Genomic DNA, 22,177 nt, shown 5'->3' on the forward strand with positions numbered 1-22,177 from the left:
TATATTACAACAGAAGTTTTTCTAGAATTTTTTCCGGAAGAAAATATTTATTTTTTCAATTTACCATAAATCCTCGAACTAGCCCCCTGGGGAATTTATTTTTGATATTTTTGGATGAGGGGTTATTGGAGGTGGGGGGGGGGGGCTTATACGAAGAGGGGTCCTTTAAAATTATAGTAGACATCAAGAAGTCATTATTAAAAGACCTTGTCTATTTTAGTAGGAAATTCTTTATTGACATTTAATTGATTATCACCAAAAGCATGAATTTATGTGAAAATTTAGTAAAACATCGAAGGTAACCTCAAATCGGCCGAGGGGGGCCAATTCGAGGATTTACAGTAGAAGTGGGGGCTTGTTCGAGGAGGAGGGGGCTTATTGACGACTTTTGGTTCTAGGGTGGGGGCTTATTTGAGGGAGGGCCAATTCGAGGACTAACGGTATAGTTTAAGCAACAATTTATTTCTATGTGTAGAACTGATATACAAATTCGCCAAATAATGGCACATTTTAGAAGGTTGTGAGATGATTCTTTTTTGGGGTCAAAGGAGATTTTCTTCTGAATACAATCGATAGCAAAATGACAATTATCACCATGCAATAATGTATTGTTGTATTACTAAAATGAGCAGGCTAATTATCATTGTGTACATCAGTCAGGCCTATGTAAATTTTGTTTGGATGTCACTACTTTTCTATGTTAAAACTTTTGTACAATGCAACCTCTTCATTTAAGAGAAACTTTACAGAAATTTCACACCTGCAAGATCAAAGGACAAATGAAACAAGGGATATGGATGACTGCATATAGAAATTAATAAACGGGGGAAGTCCAAATAAGCTCCGGGGGGTCAGAAAAAAATCAAAAAATTAATAAGCATCCCCCCTTCTATTAAGGACCTTAGAGTATTTGGAGAACAGACCCCAGGGGGTCACTTGGACGTTTTGCATAGAGGAGGAATGTTCATCCGACAACTTTGGGTAAGAATTTTCCTTGTCATCTGATACTTTGGAATACCTGATTAAATTATTTAATTTTTCGATACTTATGGATTCAGCTATCACATAACAATATCAAAAGCAGGAATAAAAGATGTGTTTAAACTATTACAGGAAACAGTCTAAATTACTATGACTACACCCTTTTTTAAGAACACGAGCCTCCAAATTGGCCCAAGGTTAGACACAAATTAAAGAACAAGCTTGGGATTAGCTTCTGTAAACTGCTATTTTGAACAACACTTTATCTCAGCAATGGGGATTTTTAGTCATGTGTGAATGCTTTATCGGTGAATATGCAAACTTTTCGGCAAATGAAGGTTGTTGGCAAATGATCGGAACACCTCCCTAGAGCAAAAAAGCAAGCAATCGCACTGCTTACACCCTATTAATTTAAGAACAAATTAAGAACAATGCAGCCTCAGATTTTCGAAAAAATGAGAAACATTTAGCCTGAACATAATTTTACTGGCTCTTAAAAAGGGGTGTAGTGGTCTCTTATGCGCTAAAAAAAAGATTTTCTTTTTTTTGTGTATTTTGGTATCATCAAAACATTTTAGCTGATAATTTTGGGTCTCTTAAATTTGCTTTTGATACTTCTAGGTGAATTTTTATAAGTGCGATTGAACCTCCCTGTATCTGATAAAATTACCTAAAGATTACCTATAGAGCAGAGTGTTTGCTTCTTGTTTTTGAAAGAGGGTGCAATTTGTGGGCTGGATGAAAATCAAACACACCCCACATTACATCATTTCTATCAACAATAGCCACGTTTATCTGGATTTTCTTACTTTCTTGTGGCAGAAATTGAAGGAGTTTTGCACCTCCTCCTACACCTGAAAAATGAATTTCTGCCAGCTACTACTATTCAGGTCAAAAGTTGTACCAAGGGTAAGTTGGAAATTCGTGAAATCAGACGATTTTTTACACCCCTTCAAGGTCCGAATCAATAGTATTCAACTCAACTGTATGCTCTTTTTATGTTAGGGGTCTGGAACACAGGTCATTTTTATGATTCCAGGTTTCGACGATTTAACTTTAATGGAGAGCCTTAGTCAACAGTTTGATTGCAATTCAGTTTTTTATAAAATTAATTCTTGTTTGCCTCCTGCTTTCAGAGACAAAAATTTTTAATCTTCTTGCTACTTGGTTGGAATTTGTAGAAAAATACTATGTTAAGCCACACCCCCAGTTGCGGACTGGCAACGGTTTGACCAACCGGGAAAAGTAGCCAAAAGGGCGCCAATAGGTGCTAAAATTGCATAACTTTGGGTCTTGTAAAACGGGCTCGGAAAAACTTTACTTTACCTGAGAATCAGTTTGTTGCAAACACTGTCATAGGAAACGAAACGGGGGGTCGGGGGCTGGCCTCGGAAATTTTTTTTATTCACCCTATTTAGAATGTCAGAACATGCCCCATTTCGAAAATCAAAGTTTTTTATTCACAATTGGCATTGGCATGAAGAAGATTCTCAGTCAAATTGACTGTATTTGAAACGTCTACACGGCTAATAAAATTTGTAGGTATCAAATGATGTATTGCCCTCAATTTTAGGTATCAAATGATGACAGCGGCGGTTTTAAGTTTGGTCGAGGCGGGCCATGGCCACAGGCCCCACGATTATGGTAGCCAAAAGGGGCCTTACATCTAAGAAAAAAGAAACAAATTGTCAAAAAGGGCCCCGCAGATGTCTTTGGCCCCGGGCCCCGCAGTCCTGAAAACCGCTGCTGAATGATATCAAATGATAGATTTTGAAAGTTGGACCAAAGCCCAAAGCTATTTTTCAGCTAGTGAGACACTTTTTTCCAAGATTTTACAAAGAAAGCAACTTCTCTGATGAGATTCTTTTCGATTAAACTCGATCTCGAAATCTTTAAAAATTTGACGAAATACATGACTTCATTCTTGTCAATTTTCAAAAGTTTTGCAGTAAATCTTTGAAAAAAAGTAATACCTCAACACCTGCTAGCCTAATGACTGTGTTGCTCCTGCTTCCACGCTACAGTTGCAAATCATTTACAAAAGATATGATTTATGATCAGGTATTGAACATGTGCTTAAAACTGTAGACTTGTCCGAAAAATATCTGATAACATATCTTGGAAAAATGGATTTTAAGAGATCTTTCTGCCGTCCGGTTTGCGCAAATTGATGATTTTGCAGATTGATGGCTCCTTCGGTATGAGAAACTGTGCGAATGGATAAAGAATTTCTTAAGAAAAGACACAGTCTCTATTCCGGGACAAAACTTTGAAGAAAGATTGGAATAATAAAATTTGAAACCAGTTTTATCAAAACAGCCGGTTTAACTTTCCATTAAGTTCACAGAACGTTCTTACACGAGGACATCAATCCTCAATAAATTCTGTATAGAATTTTTAAAAAGTTGTCAAGACTTTTGGCTTCAATTAGTTTAAGTTTTTTTAGGGTACAAAACTCCTGGTTGTAACGCACAAAAATCATGATGCATAGGAGATTTTAGTTGAATTGCAAAGTGAAATAGCTTGCCAACAACAGGATGTTGAGAAAGTATTGTTCTTTATCATACCTAGAACAGTTTTCACTATTAAGGCAGGGGCGGATCCAGCAAAAAACCTGACTGAGTTCCAGGCCAATCCTAGGGACTTTCAGATAATGCATTGATCATTGTGCATAAGACAACATTATTATTCATATTTATGCATTTTGGTACCATTGAGGGGGGGGGGGGGTAGCTACTATATACTCACTAAATCTAGATTCTTTTTCAACCCTCTCCCTTTCTCAATACTCTTTGTTTGTTTTGGATGCCACGGCAAAGTTTTTCTCTTTTGTTTTGCTCGCAATTTGTTGTTTTGCCTACGTAGACAACAGCTTACTCATCAAAATATGGTGTTTCGTCTGAGCATAGGTTTTCCGTGCCATCAAAGACTGCAATTTAAAGCAAAGGTAGTTAACACTCCTGGAAAATTAACGACATCTCCTGGTTTTACCTCAAATGTTTAATAATCTGCTAGAATGCTGCGATGGTCGTGAGTATAAGACATATGCAGTCGCCATTTCGAATTCAATGGTTTGCAGTTCCACAAAAGAACAGAAACAATAGGTAGCCAATCAACTACGGGCCATTGTACAGCTCTCTTACAAATATGGTATCATTTCCGAGTTCCAGATGCTGTTTTGACTGAGTTTCATCCGTGCTCCAGACAAAAAGTATATTGTTTCAATTCATTCACTTCCGAGCCACAAACGTTTATTTCCGAGTTCTAGGATTAATTGCTGTTGTCCACCACAGCGTCTGGAAAATCGTTTCCAAATCACGACAGAGAAGAAACTGGCAATTTTAAGATTTTGAAGAGACTGTGATAAAACTTAGAATTTTTAGGTTTCAATTTTTTAATTTAAATATTACTTGTTTCAGGCAACACTATTTTTAGCGGTATGTTAGAAAACTGACTGAGTTCTGTGCACCAAGGAACTCACTCTGGATCCGCCTCTGTAAGGGATAGTTAATGGCCCAAAGAAAAAGGACTATTATTCAAGAGAGACAGCACAAGGAATATGCACATATTACGTCATCAAAAACGACATTATTTGAAAAGTCCCCTTCTCTCTAAATAATTATTTTTACAAGCTTTAAGGAATAGCCATAATGACTGTTACCGTTTGTAAAATTCCCCCCCCCCCCCAACCTGTCTTTGATTACGTAATATGTGAACGTTACCATACCCAATGGCCAACACATCGATAATTTTATCCAGTTTTAACTATTTTGATTGGAAAAAGCACAGGGTATTGCTCAATTAATTTATCTAATGTGCGAGCCTTCTCAGTTATTCGATATCAGATAGTCGAAATAATTCGCATTAGTCATAAGTCAAAAAACTAACATGGTTAGTCAAAAGTCATGGGTTTCACAAACAGTGTGCTAGTTAGCTAGTGAAAACCCCTATTACCCCCTCAACAGATATCGAATTAATTCAAGTATTGCGCACTTGCTTGAAAAAATTAAAAGCTAACGCGGGTTGGAAGTGAGAGTAGTCTTTCTGGCTGCTACCACATTAACTGCTGCCAATAAAAAAATATGAACAATTTTTTGGCACTACTAAATTTGAAAATGATTTTAAAAAAAGCAAAATTTTTAACATATTGAAAGCTTTTTCGTCTGAACCTTTTTAGAGTTTTAAACGTAAGAATAAGGGTCGGAAAGAACAAGATGGAGAATAAATACCCATTTGTGGATCGAATTCTCCATCTTGTTCTTTTGGTCCTTTATTCTAACGTTATATGCTCTGAAAAGTTTCAGAAGAAAAAAATTTAATTTGTTTAAAATTTTTTGCTTTTATCAAAGCCATTTTCAAAACAAAATATGTTTTTCTCAAGGTTTTCAAAAATTTTGCAGAAACTGCTGATGAAAATTTCGTCTTCAATGAATTTTCTAAACTTTCCATGGAAACGTACTTTAGACAGGAGGTCAATTTATGATTGTAATCAGTTTTAGTTTTATCAGAAGGTTAGTTGCCTTTTGAAAGTTTTCAAGTTTTTGAAAAAATAACTTGGGGGCAAAGGGCGCACCGGGAAATTTCCCGGTGTCCCAGTGGGCCAATCCGCTTCTGCACACCCCCCCTCCAGTATATAAATAACTCTAAGTGCACTCCTTAGAGTATTCCTCGAAATTAAAGGCGCCTTCCTCAGTCATTGCTAAAAAAACTGTTAACAAGATGATTTCAATCTTGCGCTGCATGCGACAAGGTATTCACTACGAAAGTTTCAAAATCGCAGACTTGAAACTTTTTCAGTGTTTAATACGCTGCGAAGGAAACTGTCTCGATGTGATGTAGTTCTCTTGCTTCAATCGTGCACCTTTTGCTTTGTCTTGTCTTGCAGTTGTTAGGCCCTGGTTGACTGTAAGATGTCCACAGCAGACTTGTTTGGATCTGATTCAGAGAGTGACGAAGATTTTGATGCTGGAGAGGACAAGGAAGATGATGGGTCACCACAAGGTACTCCAGCATATCAGTCCGAGGGGGAAAGCTCGGACGAGGACCAAACAGAAGAGAGGCCTAACGATGCGAATGAAGTAAGAAATTCAGACGCAGATGAAGCCGAGGAAGATGGAAACGAAGAAACTGGTTTGCTACAAGAAGAAGCAGAAGAAAGTGATGCCGAAGAAACAACATTGGAAAAACGAAGAGATTCTGCTCAATCAGACGAAGATGATGATGTTGACTCGGATATGAAAAACATGGTAAGGACATTAGATTTGATCGTTTGTTGATTTGCCACCAATTCATTCCATCAAATATTGCAATATGTTAGCCTCAATTCAAAACTTAAAATAATATCAAGAACAGTCGATATTTTAAAAAAGTGTAGGCTATATGGTTGTATTTGAGGACATGGAGATTGAATTTTTTGTTATTGGAAAAATTATAAATTTTCGTATCATTTTTAGGAAAGATCCAATTTTCTATTGTTAAGATTTCATTGGTGGCTGGCTATATGGCTAGGCAAAATCATTGTAACAGACAGTTAGCTATGTTGGGAGCTTTTAACTCTGGTTCAAACATATTGAAATGAACACAAGCATTTCATGGTTGTGTTAGATCAAAGAATTCCTTGCCATGAACTTTGATTTTGGTTGATCCATACACATTTTGGCTCCATGGCTAGCCAGATGTGCTGTTATTGTGCTCACACATTTGACCCATTGCATTTTCATGATTATTTGAGCAACTTTGGGCATGCTTTGTTTGCATTTGGTTTGGCTTTTGGCACATTCGAAGTTTTACTAACAACTAATTCAAATTCCATCTTCAGAAACGATTTGATTAATCAAAATCAGGAAAAGTTTCAAATTGGTTTTAATTGAAAAATGTGAAAAACTTTGAACTTAGATGCACTTCAAGTATTTATAAAATTCAATAAATTATTCAAAGAACAAAGAATTATATGTTCAAAAAACCCAATAATAAACTTTATAATGGCTTTGAAAAAGCAAACATATTACAGCATATTGGCTAAAAGCTTTTTCGTCTGACACTCCCCAGGCATAAGACCAGATAGTTGACCAATCAGTATTGCATGCCTAAATAGAATTACCACTGGAGTTCAAGAGAGAAAATGAAATCCTTCGTCTACACAATGGCGGTTTTTTCATTTGTATGTAGATTGATTCCAAAACTGCTAGATGGAAAGAGGACTGTGCTCTGCCAATTACCCGAAAAATGTCATCATTACAGAGTTTAGCACAATCTGGGTTATCTAAAAGATGTTGACCGATGACAGAATTACTTGTTTTAGCAGTGTTTCTAGACTCACAAAATGGAGGAGGCTGTTCTCTTTGAGAAGCAATTCTGTTTCTTATGTTGGAAGGAACATGTTGTTTTATCCCATCCCCCAATCTTTGAGTTGCGTGTCCTACGTAGCCAGAATCACACTCACACGTAGATTCCTAACCAACAGAACTTTTTTGGTTGGTAGGAACGCAATCCTTTTGAATGGGTGGAAAGGCTCTCCTAGTGCTGTAAACAATATGGGGATTGACAGTAAAGAAACATCTTGTGATGTCTTGCCTAATCTGACTCTCAAATCACAAGGAAGTGTTACCAACCCATGGTAGTTTCAAATAAACAGGGCACTTTTACAGACCAAACTTTTGAACAGCTGAAAAACTTGCGATCTTCTCCTTAGTATAGAACAAAATGACATCTTCTGGATAAACTTTTTGTTACATTAGTCTTTGAAACTTTGTCTCCCGCACCCATCTTCAGCACATTTTTAGTGTTAGTGCTAGAAATATTTCTGCTGAAATTGTGTAAGCAGTTGCAGTGCAAAATGAATTTGAATTTCCTTGTCATTTCTCAGAATAAAGACTCTGCTGAATCAGAAAAAAGGACTTCAGCACCAACTCAAGCAGACATTTTTGGAGAGGAATTAGATGTTTCATCAGATGAAGAAGAATCTGCAATTCAGGTTTGCTCATTGTTCTTTACCACTTACCACCTTTTATTATTTTATGATACAGACAACAGTTTGGGTAGGTATTTAGGGACCTAATCCAGTAAAGGTACTTAAAGCCATGCCTTTAATTATTGCAGGACAGTCAAAAATATGACAGTGGCCATTTCCATTAATTAGGTCACTGCATGTATTTTGCCATAAATGAGATAATGCATTCTTGTATAAGATACACCCTTAATTCCATGTTAAAATTTTATTGAAATAGTTGTTACCGTATCTTACCATTTATTTTAAAGCATGCCTTTTTCTCAGTACTTTTAAATCATATATATTTCAGCGAAAACAAAATAAACTCATTATTGCTAAAGAAACCTAAAGCTTTGTACGAAATCTCTTATCCTTACATTGAAAATAATAAAATAGAATTGGCAGGTTTTAATACCCAAAAACATCATCAGGAAATGATGGGAAAGTTTGATGGCATACCCTCAAAAGCAAAGCCAATGATAGTTTAAAAAGGTGTGTCTTCTACACAGTGAATTAGGTTAATCAGACAAATAAGGAAAGATCTATGTAGATTAGCTGCGCAATGTATACCAGAGCAAAGATGACAGTAAGGAGTAATACCACTACTCAATAACAATGTATACTCATTACTCTTCATTACTTCATTTGTAAGGCTTGTGAAAAGGAAATCCCCTTGAAGTCTCTCATTTCAGAATCTTATGTCTGGGTGCTCTTTTATGTAACTAAGGTTTATGTAACTAAAGTAGTCTGATTGATATTGCTGTGTTCCAAGCAAGCTTTGTTGTTGCATTCCAATAACACCATTTTGTATACAAGACATGCATATGGAGAAAGGAAGTAGACACAATTCTGTTTTAGAGGCAGTTGGGCTTTTTCATATCTTTGTGGGGCTATTTCACATCTTGGATAGTGCAGGTTCATTTTATAGGGTCGTTTAATATAGTGGCGTGTCTCCATATGCGGGCCTGCAATTGTTACCTTTACTAATCAAGATGTGAAACTGCCCCCTCAACACCAAAATAGAATTATGTCCACCCCTAACTACATACAAACACATTATCAGCATTCAATGTTGTTATGAAACAATTCACAAACACTTTCCAATTCTCTGAAAGAGATCTGATAAAGACTTCTTTGAATCCAGTGAAACATGACTTGTCTCATTTCAGTAAAATTTGAGGGGGGTTCTGACCACCTTATCCTGCATGTACCATTGGTTCCTATACAAATAAAAAACACCTGGAGGCAATTATAAGCATTTCTGAAATGAATTTTGATTTCTTATAACATTTGCTTATATATGATTCATTCAGTTGTTATTGAGTTGGTAGTTTGAAAGTTGTGTACTTTGTTGAGTTAGAAATGACAGAAATATTTTATTGTAAGTACCCTTTATTGAAACCAACTTGAAAGAATACAAATTAAACAATTTTTTGATCAAAGTGTCAAAGTTGTAATCAAAGACTTAAGCCAATATTTAGATTGTTTTTATTTTTCACAGGCTGTTCCACAACAGGAACAAGACATTGATGAAGATGAAGCCAGTGATTCTCAGAAAGAGCAACAAAAAACAGAAAAACAACCAGAAGAAGGCGTAGCTATTGAAGTTGAGTTGCCAAAAGTAGATACAACCATTGGAGATGAAGTCTTTTTTGTCAAAATGCCAAATTTTTTGAGCATTGAGACAAAGCCATTTGATTCTGCATTTTACGAAGATGAGATAGATGAAGATGAAGTCTTGGACGAAGAAGGTCGTGCACGTCTGAAATTGAAGGTTATTTGAAATTGCAAATCTTATCCCTATGGTAAAGCTAAGAAACACATTACCTAAAAGAGTTGACTATGCTTGCTGGTGAAATACAACACAAACCTTTGCTTAAATGTAGGTGTTTGCTTGGTGTTTAGATTAAAGTTTCTGCAATGAGTTTCACACCTATTGTAATCTTCGATCAACACTGTATTTGTGTGTTTTTATCTTTTAGGTAGAGAATACCATCAGGTGGCGAAATGCCAAAGATAGTGAGGGCAGTGATATTAAAGAAAGCAATGCCCGAGTTGTTAGGTGGTCAGATGGCAGTTTATCTTTGCATTTGGGGAATGAAATTTTCGACATTTTCAAGATGCCTATCGAAGGACTACAGAACCACCTTTTTGTTCAGCAGGTTAGTTACACCAAACAAGAATAAATTATTGAGTTCATGGAACTTCTTATCAAAGTAAACATATCTTTGAAATCATATATAGTGTCGATATGCTGGCTGTTTTTAATACTCTTGTGACAGTTTGTAACTGATGGTTTCAATCTTCTTAGAAATATTGTTGATATAAAATAACAAACATGTGGGGTTTTGCATTATATGCAGTTTAAGTCAATTTTGATGTTTTTGAAGTTAATTTTTGGAAACGAGTAGATCTCGTGAGCTACAGTGCAGCTTATAAATCTTGAGAGAGAGAAAACATTACCAACTTTCATTACGAAGCACCCTACGGAAGACCCTAGACACCTTAGTAAGGTTTTTAGAAGTCTTCATAGAAAACTTAAAACATTTGTGTTTGACAGTGGTCTAGGTCAACGCAACAGTTCGTTTTTTCACCAGGGAACTGGGTTGCAAGCAAAAGCTGTTTTTAAAGAAAAACTCACATTTAGACCGTATTCGACGAGAAGTCAAACACATTTGAAGATGACAATGTCCATTGCGGACAAAGTTTCAAAAGCACAGAAAATAAAGCTGATATCCGTAACAGAAAGAGATCCAGAGGCTGCGAGGCGGGAAATGTTCAAGGTAAAGAAAGCTATGAAATATTGAAATAGATCTTTTATACACACTTTTTTCATTTGTTTAATTTTTGTTGCCTTTTGTTTCAAAATATATTTTCCATGCTTTGAAAGGTACTCTTCATCTGCAATATTTTTTTTGAAACTTCAGAAAGAAGAAGAGCGAATGCGAGCTCAAATGCGGCGAGAAAGTCAGCAAAGGCGAATGCGTGAAAAGAACAGCTCTAAAGGTCTCACTGCCAATTATTTAGAGTCGGAGAATTTTGAGGATGACGAACAAGAGCTCGAAGAAAGTCTTGCTGCTATCAAGAGCCGTTACAAAAAAGATATTAAAGGTAATCATCTTTGAAATTGTTTCCTTTAAATTCATGGAAGTAAATTACCAGGTGTGAAAATTTAAAACTATCAAATCGATAAAAAGTATAGAAATGCATGCCTGGATGATAATTTTTGTGGGGGAAATCAAGAAAGTTTCTAGACGTTTTTCTAAATTCTTTGGTTTTATATTCACAACTGTAATGTGTTTTTGGTTGCAATTATACAACTTCCCACTACCGTTAGACAACTCCCAGTACAAAAAGTCAACCCTTAATACAATAAGAAAAACCCAATAAAATGTGACAGTCCGATTGTACGCGTTACGACACGTTCAGCTTAAGGCTTCTGCCACGAATAAAGCTTATCTTCGAAAGCCATTATAAATTTTAGTCCGTCAACAAAATTGAATAACCAAAACCGTAACTTGATAATTCCAGATATTATTCTTTGTTATATGCTCATTTGCGGGGAAGACGGTAATATCATAATCCAGCGTAGAGCTGGAAAACCATAGATTTACTTAAAGACATTTTTTGGATGTTGTTTTAATCCACCAACTGGAGCTAAAAACTGTATTTTTATAACATCTTTTTGAGATGTTGGGAATTAATACAACAAAGGATGGGATAAAGTAAACATTTTTCTAAACTTCATATTCGTGTCGAATTACCCTTTAAAAAGACCCTGTGAATGAATATAGAACTCTCTTAAGATTCCAAAACTGCAGTACCGTCATTTTTTTAACTTGCGCTCTTTTCTTTAGCCGGAAGATCGCGCGAAGTAAGAGATATTTATAGCGATGACGACAGCGACGACGACAGGCTGATGAAAGCAAAAGTCGACTTGAGCAGCGACGAAGAAGGACCACTTGGCACAAAGCGCAAATCTAAAGATGAAGGGCCTTCAAAAAAGAAGAAAGCGACACGAAAAATTGTCGAAAGTGACGAGGAAAGTGACTGATTGCTTTCAAATCGACGCAACTGCGTTGAATTATCAGGATCTCTAGATGTTAATGTTGTAAATAGTAAATAACTAGTTGGGTGGTAAGGTATAGCTTATTGTCCAATTTGTTACGCTAGCTACCAGAAGAATGGTATAGTTGTACAGTAATAACATGTAAAGCATTATGGGTAGTGGGAAATTGCTTTTCCATGAATAAGAGCACCTTTAGTCGATAATGTTATTTCGGTCTAGGTGATTGATGTGTAGACCAGAAGTGAACGTTTAATCGTTCAAGAGCATTTATGTGAATGCCACTATTCCGCCCGTGACTTTCTGGAACTTCCACTTTGTTATTACGTTTTTGATATTAACTTTTGTATTATCTGGTAATTATGATGATATACCATGAAGGTAATAAGAAAAGGTTACTTGTTTGCTACAGTTTACTAAAGTCTTATGATTTATTTGCATCAACCGAAACATTCTCATTTGCTCGTGCTTTCCAAAACAATAAGGTTCTTTTAAGTCAGTTTGTTGAGCAGTCTAGATTTATAAATGAAACTGGTAAGCCTATGTTAAAACACACATTCTTTGTTTTGGAAAAGCCACATTTTGCCTGGAATTTATGATCTGCTAGAAACCGACCAAGAATGAGATATAATGTAAATGTTTCTCTTGACAAAATCAAAGTATGTATTTGAGAATATTTTAGTCGTTTTAAACATTTCAGCTGCAAAAAAAGTCCAGATAATTGCTTGACCTGTTTCAGAGATCAAATTTTCATTGAATCATGCAAGACTATTTATCACATTACCTATATTGTAGGAACCATGAAATCCTGAAAGACAGGCTGGCATGATAAATTAAAAAAAATTCCCTTTGACAAACCAATAGATAAAAGCTTACAAACAATTTAAGGGTTTTGAGCAACATAAAAAAGTTATATCTATCAGAAATTTGGCAGTTCTATTTTTCTTACCTTTTTGTGAAATAATAAAACACTCTATAAACATTTCAATATGTTTTTAGACATCATTTAGGTGCGCTTGTAACGATGTAGGAGCAAAAACTTATCCTGCCAAAAAATGGTCATTTTCGAAAGGTTTTGACCTCACTTTTTGTGTTGATTTTATTGCCTCTAAAATCTAAGTGCTTTTTAGGTGCTTTAAAAAACTAAGTAGTAAATACGTACCCCGTCAAAATTTTTTGAATTTTTTTAGACACTATTTGGATATTTTTCAACAATTTGGAAGCAAAAATATATTCATAAAGAAACTTATAATTTTTGAAAAGCTATAGCCTTATTTTTCGCATCGATTTGTTCGTCCCCTGAAAATCCGAGAAAAAGGTGAATAGTGAATATATATAATTTGACAAACATTTGAAAAAGTTTGAACATTTTTTGAGTTTTTGAAGAACTTGGAAAAAATTGGTCCAGTCTTGAAAATTGTTTCTCTCTTCACCAGCTACGTTTATTCAAAAACCAATTTAACACCTTCTTAGAATCTTCTTCCAGTGCTTTCAGACAAATAACATAACATAGGAGAAGAACATTTTCAAAATGAGATTTTATGATATTTCCCATGTTTTTAGTTCTGAAATGTTTGTATTAAAACAAAAAGTTTTGCCTTAAAATTTGATCATTGTGCGAAGGCTATTTGCTTGACTTTCGTCCAAACGTTTATCAAATCTGTACCAGCTACTTATATTAAAATAAAGTTTTCAAATGGCTAAAAACGTGTTAAAATCGTTTTTCGTAATGCCTTGAGACGCATAACAGATTCTTTGGACAAGAAAGCTCTTTGTTGAAAACTCATCACTTTTGCAAGGCTATAGGCTTGCCTTTTTGCTCAAAAATAATTCCCTTCTGCTCCAGTATTTCTGTATACACAAACCTGTCCGAATATGCCCACATAGAGGTTTTATTTTATTTCCCATGTTTCTAGCTCTAAACGACTTGTTTCTAAGAAAAAATATTTGCCTCGAAATTTGATCAATTTTCAAGGCTATACGCTTAACTTTGACCAAAAATTGGGCCTCTCTTGACCAATTAGTTTTAGAGCATCAACTTTTTTCATAAGGCTTAAACCGTTAAACTGTTCTAATGCTTTGAGACTCGAAACAGGTTGCTTAGAAAGAAAAATTTTGTGCTGAAAATTTGTCATTTTCCTAAGGTTATAGCGTTGCCTTTTTGCTTAAAAATTTGTCTCTTTTGTTTCCATTTTTGCCGTCTACAGGCCTGGTCGAAGTTTCTTTCATAGTTGTTTTGCTATTTTCTATGTTTTCTAGTTCGAAAGGACTTGTTTTTAAGCAAAAAAAATGCTGCAAAATCGGATCATTTTGCAAGGCCATAAGCTTGACTTTGCTCCAAAAATTGTTCCTCCATTGAGCAACTAATTTTATATCATCAACTGCCTTCATAAGGCTAAAACTTTCTTTAAATCCTTGTTCTAATGCTTTAAGACGCTAAACTGTCTATTAAGAGAAGAACATTTTGTGATGAATTCTGAACACTTTCTTATGGCTATAGGCTTGCATTTTTGCTCAAAAGAGGGTTCCCTCCTTTCTCCAATTGCTTCTTATATAGACCTGATTTAAAAGAGATTCTATGCTATTTGCCATGTTTTGTTGTTTTAAAAGAACTTTTTTTAAGCAAAAAAATTTGTCTTAAAATTTGACCATTTGGCAAGGCTATAGTCTTACCCTAGAGGCTCGACTCTGCAAGGCACTTTTAAACGGCTGGACCATTTTCCAAACGTTTTTCCTTTCTTTTCCAGCGAATTTTATTCACAAGCTGTTTTCGAAAGTCAACAGTTTCAACAATAAAAACTGGTAAATTTTTTGCTTTCATTTTCGATTGATCAAGAACCATTGGTCACAAATGTAGATGGCAAGAACAACACGTTAGGGATAAAATTGGATTTTGTAGAGAACTGGACTAATTCATCACCTGAATTTTTAAGTTATATTGCCGTCTGCAATATCATTAGATTAATCAACGAGATCATTAGCGTACCCAAAGTTTTGATTTTTGAATATTATTCTTAGCAAGAAAAAATCGTTTCATAATAAAAGAACCTTCTAGTCTACTCATTTATAAACTTTCGGCAAATATATACTGTTTATAAAAAGGCAAATGCTTTTCAAATAAAAAAGTTACCTCATTTCTACATATTGCTTATCGCAATAACAGTTTTTTCAACAGCAATGGTAAACCAGCCCCATTTTAACCTTAAAATTTCTTTGCAAAGTTCACTAAAATGAAATGAACTTAGTTCAGCATATCTCGTCGTTACCCCTACAGGGTGCATTTTCATTTTCAATCTAAAAATTTTGAGATAAAAAAGTTTATGAAATCTGTAGAGAGGCGGTTTACCATTAGCTAATGTTGTACGCCTTATAGAAGGAGGATTTTCACATATTTTACATTTTTAGTCAGACAAACGCTGGGATTAATCCCACTTTTTGGCATCGCTTTCTAGTTTCGTTTCTTTTTTCTCATTCTGCTTATGTTTGGCATCTTTCTTGTTTTTCTTTGTTTTGCTTTGTTCCCTTGCTACTTTATGCTTCTTCATTCCTGGCATCATGGGCATTGCTGGCATCGGTTGTCCCATTTGATTTGGCATGCTTACTGCAGGTGGCATAGGTTGTGGGAGACCAGCAATACCATTGAAAGAATTAGGACCATAAGGAAGTGGTGCAGGGACAGGCATGGCTGGTGCAGGCGGTGGTGCTTGAATAGCAGGAAAGCAGCACCACTCCATGCAGGCAGGAGCACATTCTTGAGGGCACGGAGCGTCACAGTAACGAGGCTCAACCGGCATTAGGTTAATTTCAGGAGGGGGGCCAGGATGTGGGTGGCCACCCAGAACAATGGGCGATACACCGAAGGCACCAGCACCTATTGAAGAGAGCAGAAGACATCTTCATTTTTTGGTCTTTTGAAATGCAATATAGTGAAAGGAACGGAAGCCTCTCTGGGCCAATTTTTTCGTGTTGATGAAAATTTGTTTATAACCAAGTTCAATAAAATTTTGGTGAAAAATGCTTATTTGGCTGTGAAGAGTCTTCTGCTCCCTTCGTTAATGGTGACGTTAACATACAAAAATGAACAGAGTGTTGGCAGCTGCCAAAAATGAGTCGCAAAACGTTTTTTAGTACCCGGCAAGAACAGCAAGGAACTGGAAAAGCATTTGAAAATTGTATGTACAAAATTTCTATAAATATTTGTTCTACCCACGAAGTGACGCCAATGTGAGACAAAAGACAAGAATTCGCGAGATTCCAAGAAATACAAATTCATTTGCAACGAAACTGTGCTAATCCACACACTTATTACCTAAAATAATTCATTTTAACAATGCGAAGGCCTAGTAATGGCAATGTAACAAGCTGCATGGTTTCACATGCAAATATCTTTCAAAGGTTGATTCATTAACTCGATTTGTGTTCAAATTCAAAAACAGTCATTTTAATGGTGCTTCTTTGATTTCTTGCTTTTCTTTTTCAAACGTAACTTCAAGCTCTTCTTCTTCAAGCAGGCTGGACCACATGGGGCAGGAAGTGGGAGAGGAGGTGGAGGAGGTGGCATACATGAAGCTGGACATGGAAGTGGTGGTGGAGGTGGTGGTGGCATGCATGGTGCTGGGCAGACTGGTGGTGGTGGTGGTGGTGGTGGCATAGCTGGGCATGGTACAGCGCATGGTGGGGGTGGTGGAGGAGGTGGTGGTGGTGGGGGAGGGGCGCAAGGTGGGGCAGCGCATGGTGGTGGCGGCATACAGGGAGCAGGACATTGCATAGGTGCAGGCATTGGCATGGGCATTGGTGGAGGCATAGGTGGAGCGCATTGCATTGGTGGCGCACAGTTGATCTGTGCTCCTTGCATGGGTGGGCTAGCTGGGAGCTGTGAGCCATCTGAGATTGGTGGGACTAAACCTGTCAAAAAAGATTTTAAGAAATCAGCTTGCGTTTCCACAACTTCCATTGAGAAAAGAGAGGCTAGCAAAAATATAGATAATGCTCGACTTTGTCCCACCTAGCACCTTTGACGCCTGCCCTACTCCCTTCAGCCACCTGGGTGTTCAAATCTGAGGTCAGTTGTCAGTTTCCCCCAACACTATCCTCAGTTAAGAAAGACTGGTAGTAGAACTTTATGTCAGGGAAGTTTTGTCCAATAGATCATTAATGAGGTAGTTATTACAACTGACACAATTAATTACAATCACAACATTGATATTATTTACAAATTATTGCTTAAAATCTTATTGGTGATGTTTCTTAGACTTCTTATGATCCTTAGATCTTTTACAACATCTTTTTGGGCAGTTCTTTTTGCACACCCTCTTGCAGCCTAAGTTACATCCACCAACCATCGGAGGTGGCATTGGAGCAGAGGGTGGGCAGATTGCGGGTGGAGCGCAGGACATGGGTGGTGGCGGTGGTGGTAGAGGAGGTGGTGGTGGAGCACAGACTTGTGGGGGAGCACAAGAGACAGGCATAGGAGGAGGGGGTGGGGGTGGCATCATCATTGGAGGGGGACCACAGATTCCAGGGCTCGGGCAAGGGATCATGGGTGGTGGCATTAAGGGAGGGGCAGCGGCACAACAAGATGGTGTGAAAGCAGGTGCACAAGTGGGGCTACAGCCGGCTGGCATTTGTGGCATTGCTGGCATAGGTGGTGGCAGCAAACCAAGACAACATGCGTCATCACAAGCGGGAGCACAAGCAAGAGGGCAAGGTGGAGGACACAGTCTTGGCAATGGTTTAAGTACACCGGGAGGCATGTTTGAGTCATCTCCTATGAAAGCAGAAATGGCTTGAGTCTAGTGTCCAACAAACCACCGAGGTGATAACGAATCGTTTTTAAAATTCAAAATGACAGCCTTGCACTCGATTGCACTAGATGGGTTGCGGGGAAATGATTTCATCACCAAGGAAGAAAATACAGCCTGCTGTATATTAGCAAATGCCGCTCAAGCAGTCAAAAAAGTATAGCGGCGAATGGAGGCTCAATTTGCAAGGGGTAATAAAAGACAAGCGTAAAGAAGACAGAAGGATATAGAGGACGAAACTGGGAAAGTTAAGTTTCTTACCTGAGCCAGATCCATCTTCAGCTCCAGGTTGTGGGTTAACTGGAGGTTGACCAGGCATTGGTGGTTGTCCGGGCATTGGTGGTTGTCCGGGCATAGGTGGTTGTCCAGGCATAGGTGGCTGTCCGGGCATTGGTGGCTGTCCTCCGGCGGGAGGAGGTGCTCCACCGGCGGGAGGGGGTGCTCCTCCAGCGGGAGGGGGTGCTCCTCCAGCTGGTGGTTTAGCTGCTCCACCAGCAGGTGGTTTGGCTGCTCCACCGGCGGCTGGCTTTGTAGGTGCTGGCGTAGGCTTATCACCGCCAGCTGCTGCTCCTGCGTCCCCTCCTGCTGCACCTCCTGCTGCACCTCCAGCATCGCCGCCAGCTCCTGAAAAATGTGTCACTGAGGTAAAATGTCGAAACACGATAACGACAATAAGTAATTGAAACAGTCTCAATAATAAATTCAACTGTCTCAATAAACGAAAAACGACAAAAAAGAATATAGATCCATTCACGCATGGAAATTTTCCCTGTTCCAGAATTCTGATAAAGCAATTGCATAATCCTAACAAGCTGCTTCTAGTAATAAATTCATAAGCCATTCAAAATTTTACTGATTCTATAATGTTCAAGAGTTGACCAAAACCAATTTCAAGCTTTATAAATATCGATCTGTTATTAAAGACTTACCTCCGGCATTTGTTGGAGCGTCTTGCTTCTTGTGGACCTTTTTCTTCTGTGCTTTCTTTTTCCCTAAGACATAAAAAAATTACCGTGATGATTAAGGATCTTGTTCTCAGATGAGATTAAAACATATTCTGTAAGAAAATGTCACTAATGAAAAGCGCCAGCTTTCATTTATACTATGTAGTGACAAGACCGAAATTATATACCTTTTGTAGAATCTGGTTTTAATAACATCATTTACCAAGTTTAATCAATGGAAATGACCGAATGATCAAAAAGGACATCCTAATTTTCTGGAACAAACAGATTGATAACTTTCATTTCACATCTCTCAAGATTATGTAACGATCTTCATCTGATGAGCAAAAAGGTTAAAAAATGCAGTATACATACCTTTGAAAGATTTAGAATCTACAGCCAGGGCGAGGATAAGGCCTAAGGCCAGTGCGACAATCAGACACGTTCTGAATTTCATCTTTGTCCCTGAAACATAATTACTCTAGAATTATTCCAATGCAAGTAGAAGTACGCTCAATGCAGAAAAAAGTCATCTTGTTCCCATTACAGAAATGGGATGCTATTGAAGAGTTGTTTGCTTAATGAGTGTCATTTTTGGCAAAATTCTCGCTATTTAGTAACAGAAGCACAAGGAAATAAAATATGATACTGCAAAAAGATAACAAATGCTGACGAAGGAAACGGAGAAGATTTCATAAGCAAAGTGCCTGATCAAAATTTCTTCTTATAAAACTTTTTACCGGCTAACCTTTGGGTCCCTTCCTAAAAAGTTATCAAAAATATTTAAGATTTAAAATATATTTTAGATTTTCAAGTTGCGTGACGGGTGTTTGAATTGTTTAACAAGCAATGATGTCACATGATCTGTATGTAGTGGTAGAAAGAAAGGAATTTTTCACGGCACGATTCTCACAGCTAAAGTAGCTTTTACTATACATTAAAAAATTTTAAAAACATTTTAAAGGCAAGATTCTCAAGAACTAGGAATTGGAAGAATACAGTTGGCCAAAAGGTGCTTTAAGACTAAAGAAAAAGTGTATTCATTTGATCATTTCTAATGCAAAATGAAATAGAAAAAACCAAATAACATTTCAAAACGGTTTTGAATTGAAAAATAGACATTTTCGGATATAAGTAGAAAAAAACAAAGCTTTAATTTAAAAACCCAGTATCAAAAAAACCACAGTAAGGCATGATACACTTGGAAAATCACTGATGAATTAGAAACTACAAGAATCTGTTGTGTTAGTTTTGAGAAGGTAAAGGATGTACGTTGCAAACTTTAGGGAGGGGAAAACACTTGATTACAAATTTACTTTACAGACCATGAACCCAATTTCGTTTGTAAACAGTCTGGGTAAACAATTTATAAACGAAAACTGACTGCAACAAGAACAAGGTAAGAGAACCATCAACTAGGGTTTTATTTACATATTCTTATCTAAGGTTCAATGAGATAAAATTTTCGCCCCTTTGATCTATTGTACTATAAACCTCTTCCTAAAATCATCTTTTGATTCAAGGCGTAAAACTCATCACCTAAATTAATCCTAAGATAATCACGAAAAACACCACAAAAGCTTTTATAAAATCGATGTTTTCACATAACGTACGAAGAACAAGTATAAAATGGTAATATTATGAAGAATCAAAATAATAAGAAAGCTTACCTTTTTCACCGTCAATAAAGGGCTATTGGAAGTAAGAGCTAAGCAAGAATTGCGGAATTGCGTTGTGTACTGTTCCGGTATGTGCTCTTGACCAGGCACCCGTTATACAGGTCATTAAACATAATTATCTTCAACGCATAAAGTCATTGCTGAAGCAGTGACCTCTGCTAAAGATCAACTAACTAAGCAACGAAAGAGGAAATCAAGCAGGGGTTCGACAATTAAAAAATTAGAAAATACTCTTCAGTCTCAAAGCAATTTCTTTTTTAAATTGCAAATATATAGTATTTTCTAATTAATGAATATCATTGTTAAAATGCACAGAGGGTCTGAAAAACATTAGATATCTATTATATGGGCTACTCATCACCGTATTTTGAGCTAAGTTCAAAAGTAACGTACCCCCGTGACGATGCTTTGAGTTTCTCTGACGACAAAATACGCCTGGCACTTAGAAATCTCTTTGCACGAAACACTTCAATGATTTAACAATCCAATTTTTACTTAACGCAGCCAAAACTTAACCGGGATTTGTAAACGTAGCAAAGAACCCTATGCGCAGCAACAAACATAATTTAGAATATCAACTTGAACTTCTTGAAATTCTAACTGGGGTACACAATGCGTATTTCTCAGATTTAGAAGAACAATGAAGGGCTGTGAGATTTCCTCTGAAGGTGAATCTAAAGCTCTCTCATTTTTTAATGCTCTTTCTAGAAAAACTTAAACTTTTTCATAAATTTTCTAGCAAAAAATAGCATGAAAAATGATTCAAATCATCCTCTACTCTAAACAAACGCGTGATTGTAATGAGACATAAATTTCTTTTAATGCCACATTACTATATGACCAAGAATTTTAGGCAAAAGGGGACGCTTTCTCTGCTGTTTAACAGATTAGGCCCCTTTTCTTGTATAAACTGGGTTAGAGGTCATGTATGGTGCATCCATAGAAGGAGTCCCACTAAAAAATTTTTGACTTTGGACGTGTAGGATATCGGACAGCAGTCAGTTTTTTCATAACTTTCGCAAGAATTGATAATATCTGCGAGAAGTAGAGCTTATGGAAACATTTTGTTTTATCAAGGGGAATCTAAAACATGAGAAAAACGGCTATCAACATCAAGCATTTTTGAAACAGTAGTTTTCAATGTACAGTGCATTATTCTGATGTGCTAGTCAAGGTAAACAAGGTTTTTTAGATTTCACAAAGATCTAAGAGTGACAATCAAATTAAAAATTGTTGAAAGCGAGGTAACCAACCTGTTGAAACCGAAAAAAGGAAAAAAAACAGAATTTTCTGAGAGAAGGGTAGCTTCTACATGTCAGGAAAATGTTCTTCCCAACACATATCTACCTTCATAATACCTTCGATTTTAGGGCAAAGTGGACGAATTTGTTATTGAAATTAAGTACAGGGCAGCAAACAGAACTTGTAGTTTATTAAAATATCTGCATTTTTCAACAGCTGGGGAGATGATTCTTTTCTAGCATTTTTTTTAAAGAATTTTGACTAGTTAGACTCAAGAAACGTTCAGTGCAATGTTTCAAATATCCATAGGTAATCAAATTGCCAAAACGAATCTATACTTTGAAGCATTCTCAGCCACTTAGTGGACAATTAGGATTCAATATCTCGCCATCTTATTCAATTCAAGCCTAACGTTTTCGTATGAATAATAATAACAGTTGGAATTATAATTGGAAAGAAAGAATCCTTGATACACA

At 36.7% G+C, this 22,177-nt stretch overlaps 2 protein-coding genes across 4 annotated transcripts; one reads left to right on the forward strand and one right to left on the reverse strand.

Moving 5' to 3' along the window:
• Window positions 1-5,828: 5,828 nt before the first annotated feature.
• LOC135682511 (RNA polymerase-associated protein LEO1) lies at window positions 5,829-12,428 on the forward strand. The gene is made up of 7 exons (XM_065197429.2): window positions 5,829-6,227; window positions 7,847-7,954; window positions 9,471-9,743; window positions 9,952-10,131; window positions 10,567-10,752; window positions 10,897-11,080; window positions 11,827-12,428. Exons 1-7 carry the CDS (start codon window positions 5,892-5,894, stop codon window positions 12,021-12,023), a joined length of 1,464 nt encoding a protein of 487 aa, XP_065053501.2. The 5' UTR covers window positions 5,829-5,891; the 3' UTR covers window positions 12,024-12,428.
• A 2,643-nt stretch (window positions 12,429-15,071) lies between these two features.
• Window positions 15,072-20,579, reverse strand: LOC135682513 (uncharacterized). 3 transcript variants are annotated; one of them, XM_065197434.2, is made up of 5 exons: window positions 20,451-20,578; window positions 19,156-19,245; window positions 18,766-18,828; window positions 18,098-18,460; window positions 15,072-15,906 (listed from the first exon to the last, which is right to left on the reverse strand). In XM_065197434.2, exons 2-5 carry the CDS (start codon window positions 19,235-19,237, stop codon window positions 15,458-15,460), a joined length of 957 nt encoding a protein of 318 aa, XP_065053506.2. In that variant the 5' UTR covers window positions 19,238-19,245; window positions 20,451-20,578; the 3' UTR covers window positions 15,072-15,457. The 3 variants fall into 3 exon arrangements, with proteins under 3 accessions (XP_065053506.2, XP_065053505.1, XP_065053504.1); XM_065197433.2 differs by lacking the exon at window positions 15,072-15,906 and adding an exon at window positions 16,288-16,940 and having other exon boundaries at window positions 20,451-20,571; XM_065197432.2 differs by lacking the exon at window positions 15,072-15,906 and adding an exon at window positions 16,949-17,802 and having other exon boundaries at window positions 20,451-20,579.
• Window positions 20,580-22,177: the final 1,598 nt, after the last annotated feature.

This window comes from Rhopilema esculentum, chromosome 16 (genome assembly GCF_057945365.1).
Source record: "Rhopilema esculentum isolate cy_ngs chromosome 16, ASM5794536v1, whole genome shotgun sequence".
Classification (NCBI taxonomy): domain Eukaryota; kingdom Metazoa; phylum Cnidaria; class Scyphozoa; order Rhizostomeae; family Rhizostomatidae; genus Rhopilema; species Rhopilema esculentum.

Excerpts from the sequence above, each read along its gene's own strand:
- LOC135682511 (XM_065197429.2), top strand. The coding sequence starts at position 5,892 with ATGTCCACAGCAGACTTGTTTGGATCTGATTCAGAGAGTGACGAAGAT. Across the intron at positions 10,132-10,566 it reads ACCACCTTTTTGTTCAGCAG|GGAACTGGGTTGCAAGCAAA; the intron begins GTTAGTTACACC and ends TTTTTTCACCAG. Across the intron at positions 10,753-10,896 it reads CGAGGCGGGAAATGTTCAAG|AAAGAAGAAGAGCGAATGCG; the intron begins GTAAAGAAAGCT and ends TTGAAACTTCAG.
- LOC135682513 (XM_065197432.2), bottom strand. The coding sequence starts at position 19,237 with ATGAAATTCAGAACGTGTCTGATTGTCGCACTGGCCTTAGGCCTTATC. Across the intron at positions 18,829-19,155 it reads AGATTCTAAATCTTTCAAAG|GGAAAAAGAAAGCACAGAAG; the intron begins GTATGTATACTG and ends TTTATGTCTTAG. Across the intron at positions 17,803-18,097 it reads TGAAGATGGATCTGGCTCAG|GAGATGACTCAAACATGCCT; the intron begins GTAAGAAACTTA and ends CTGCTTTCATAG.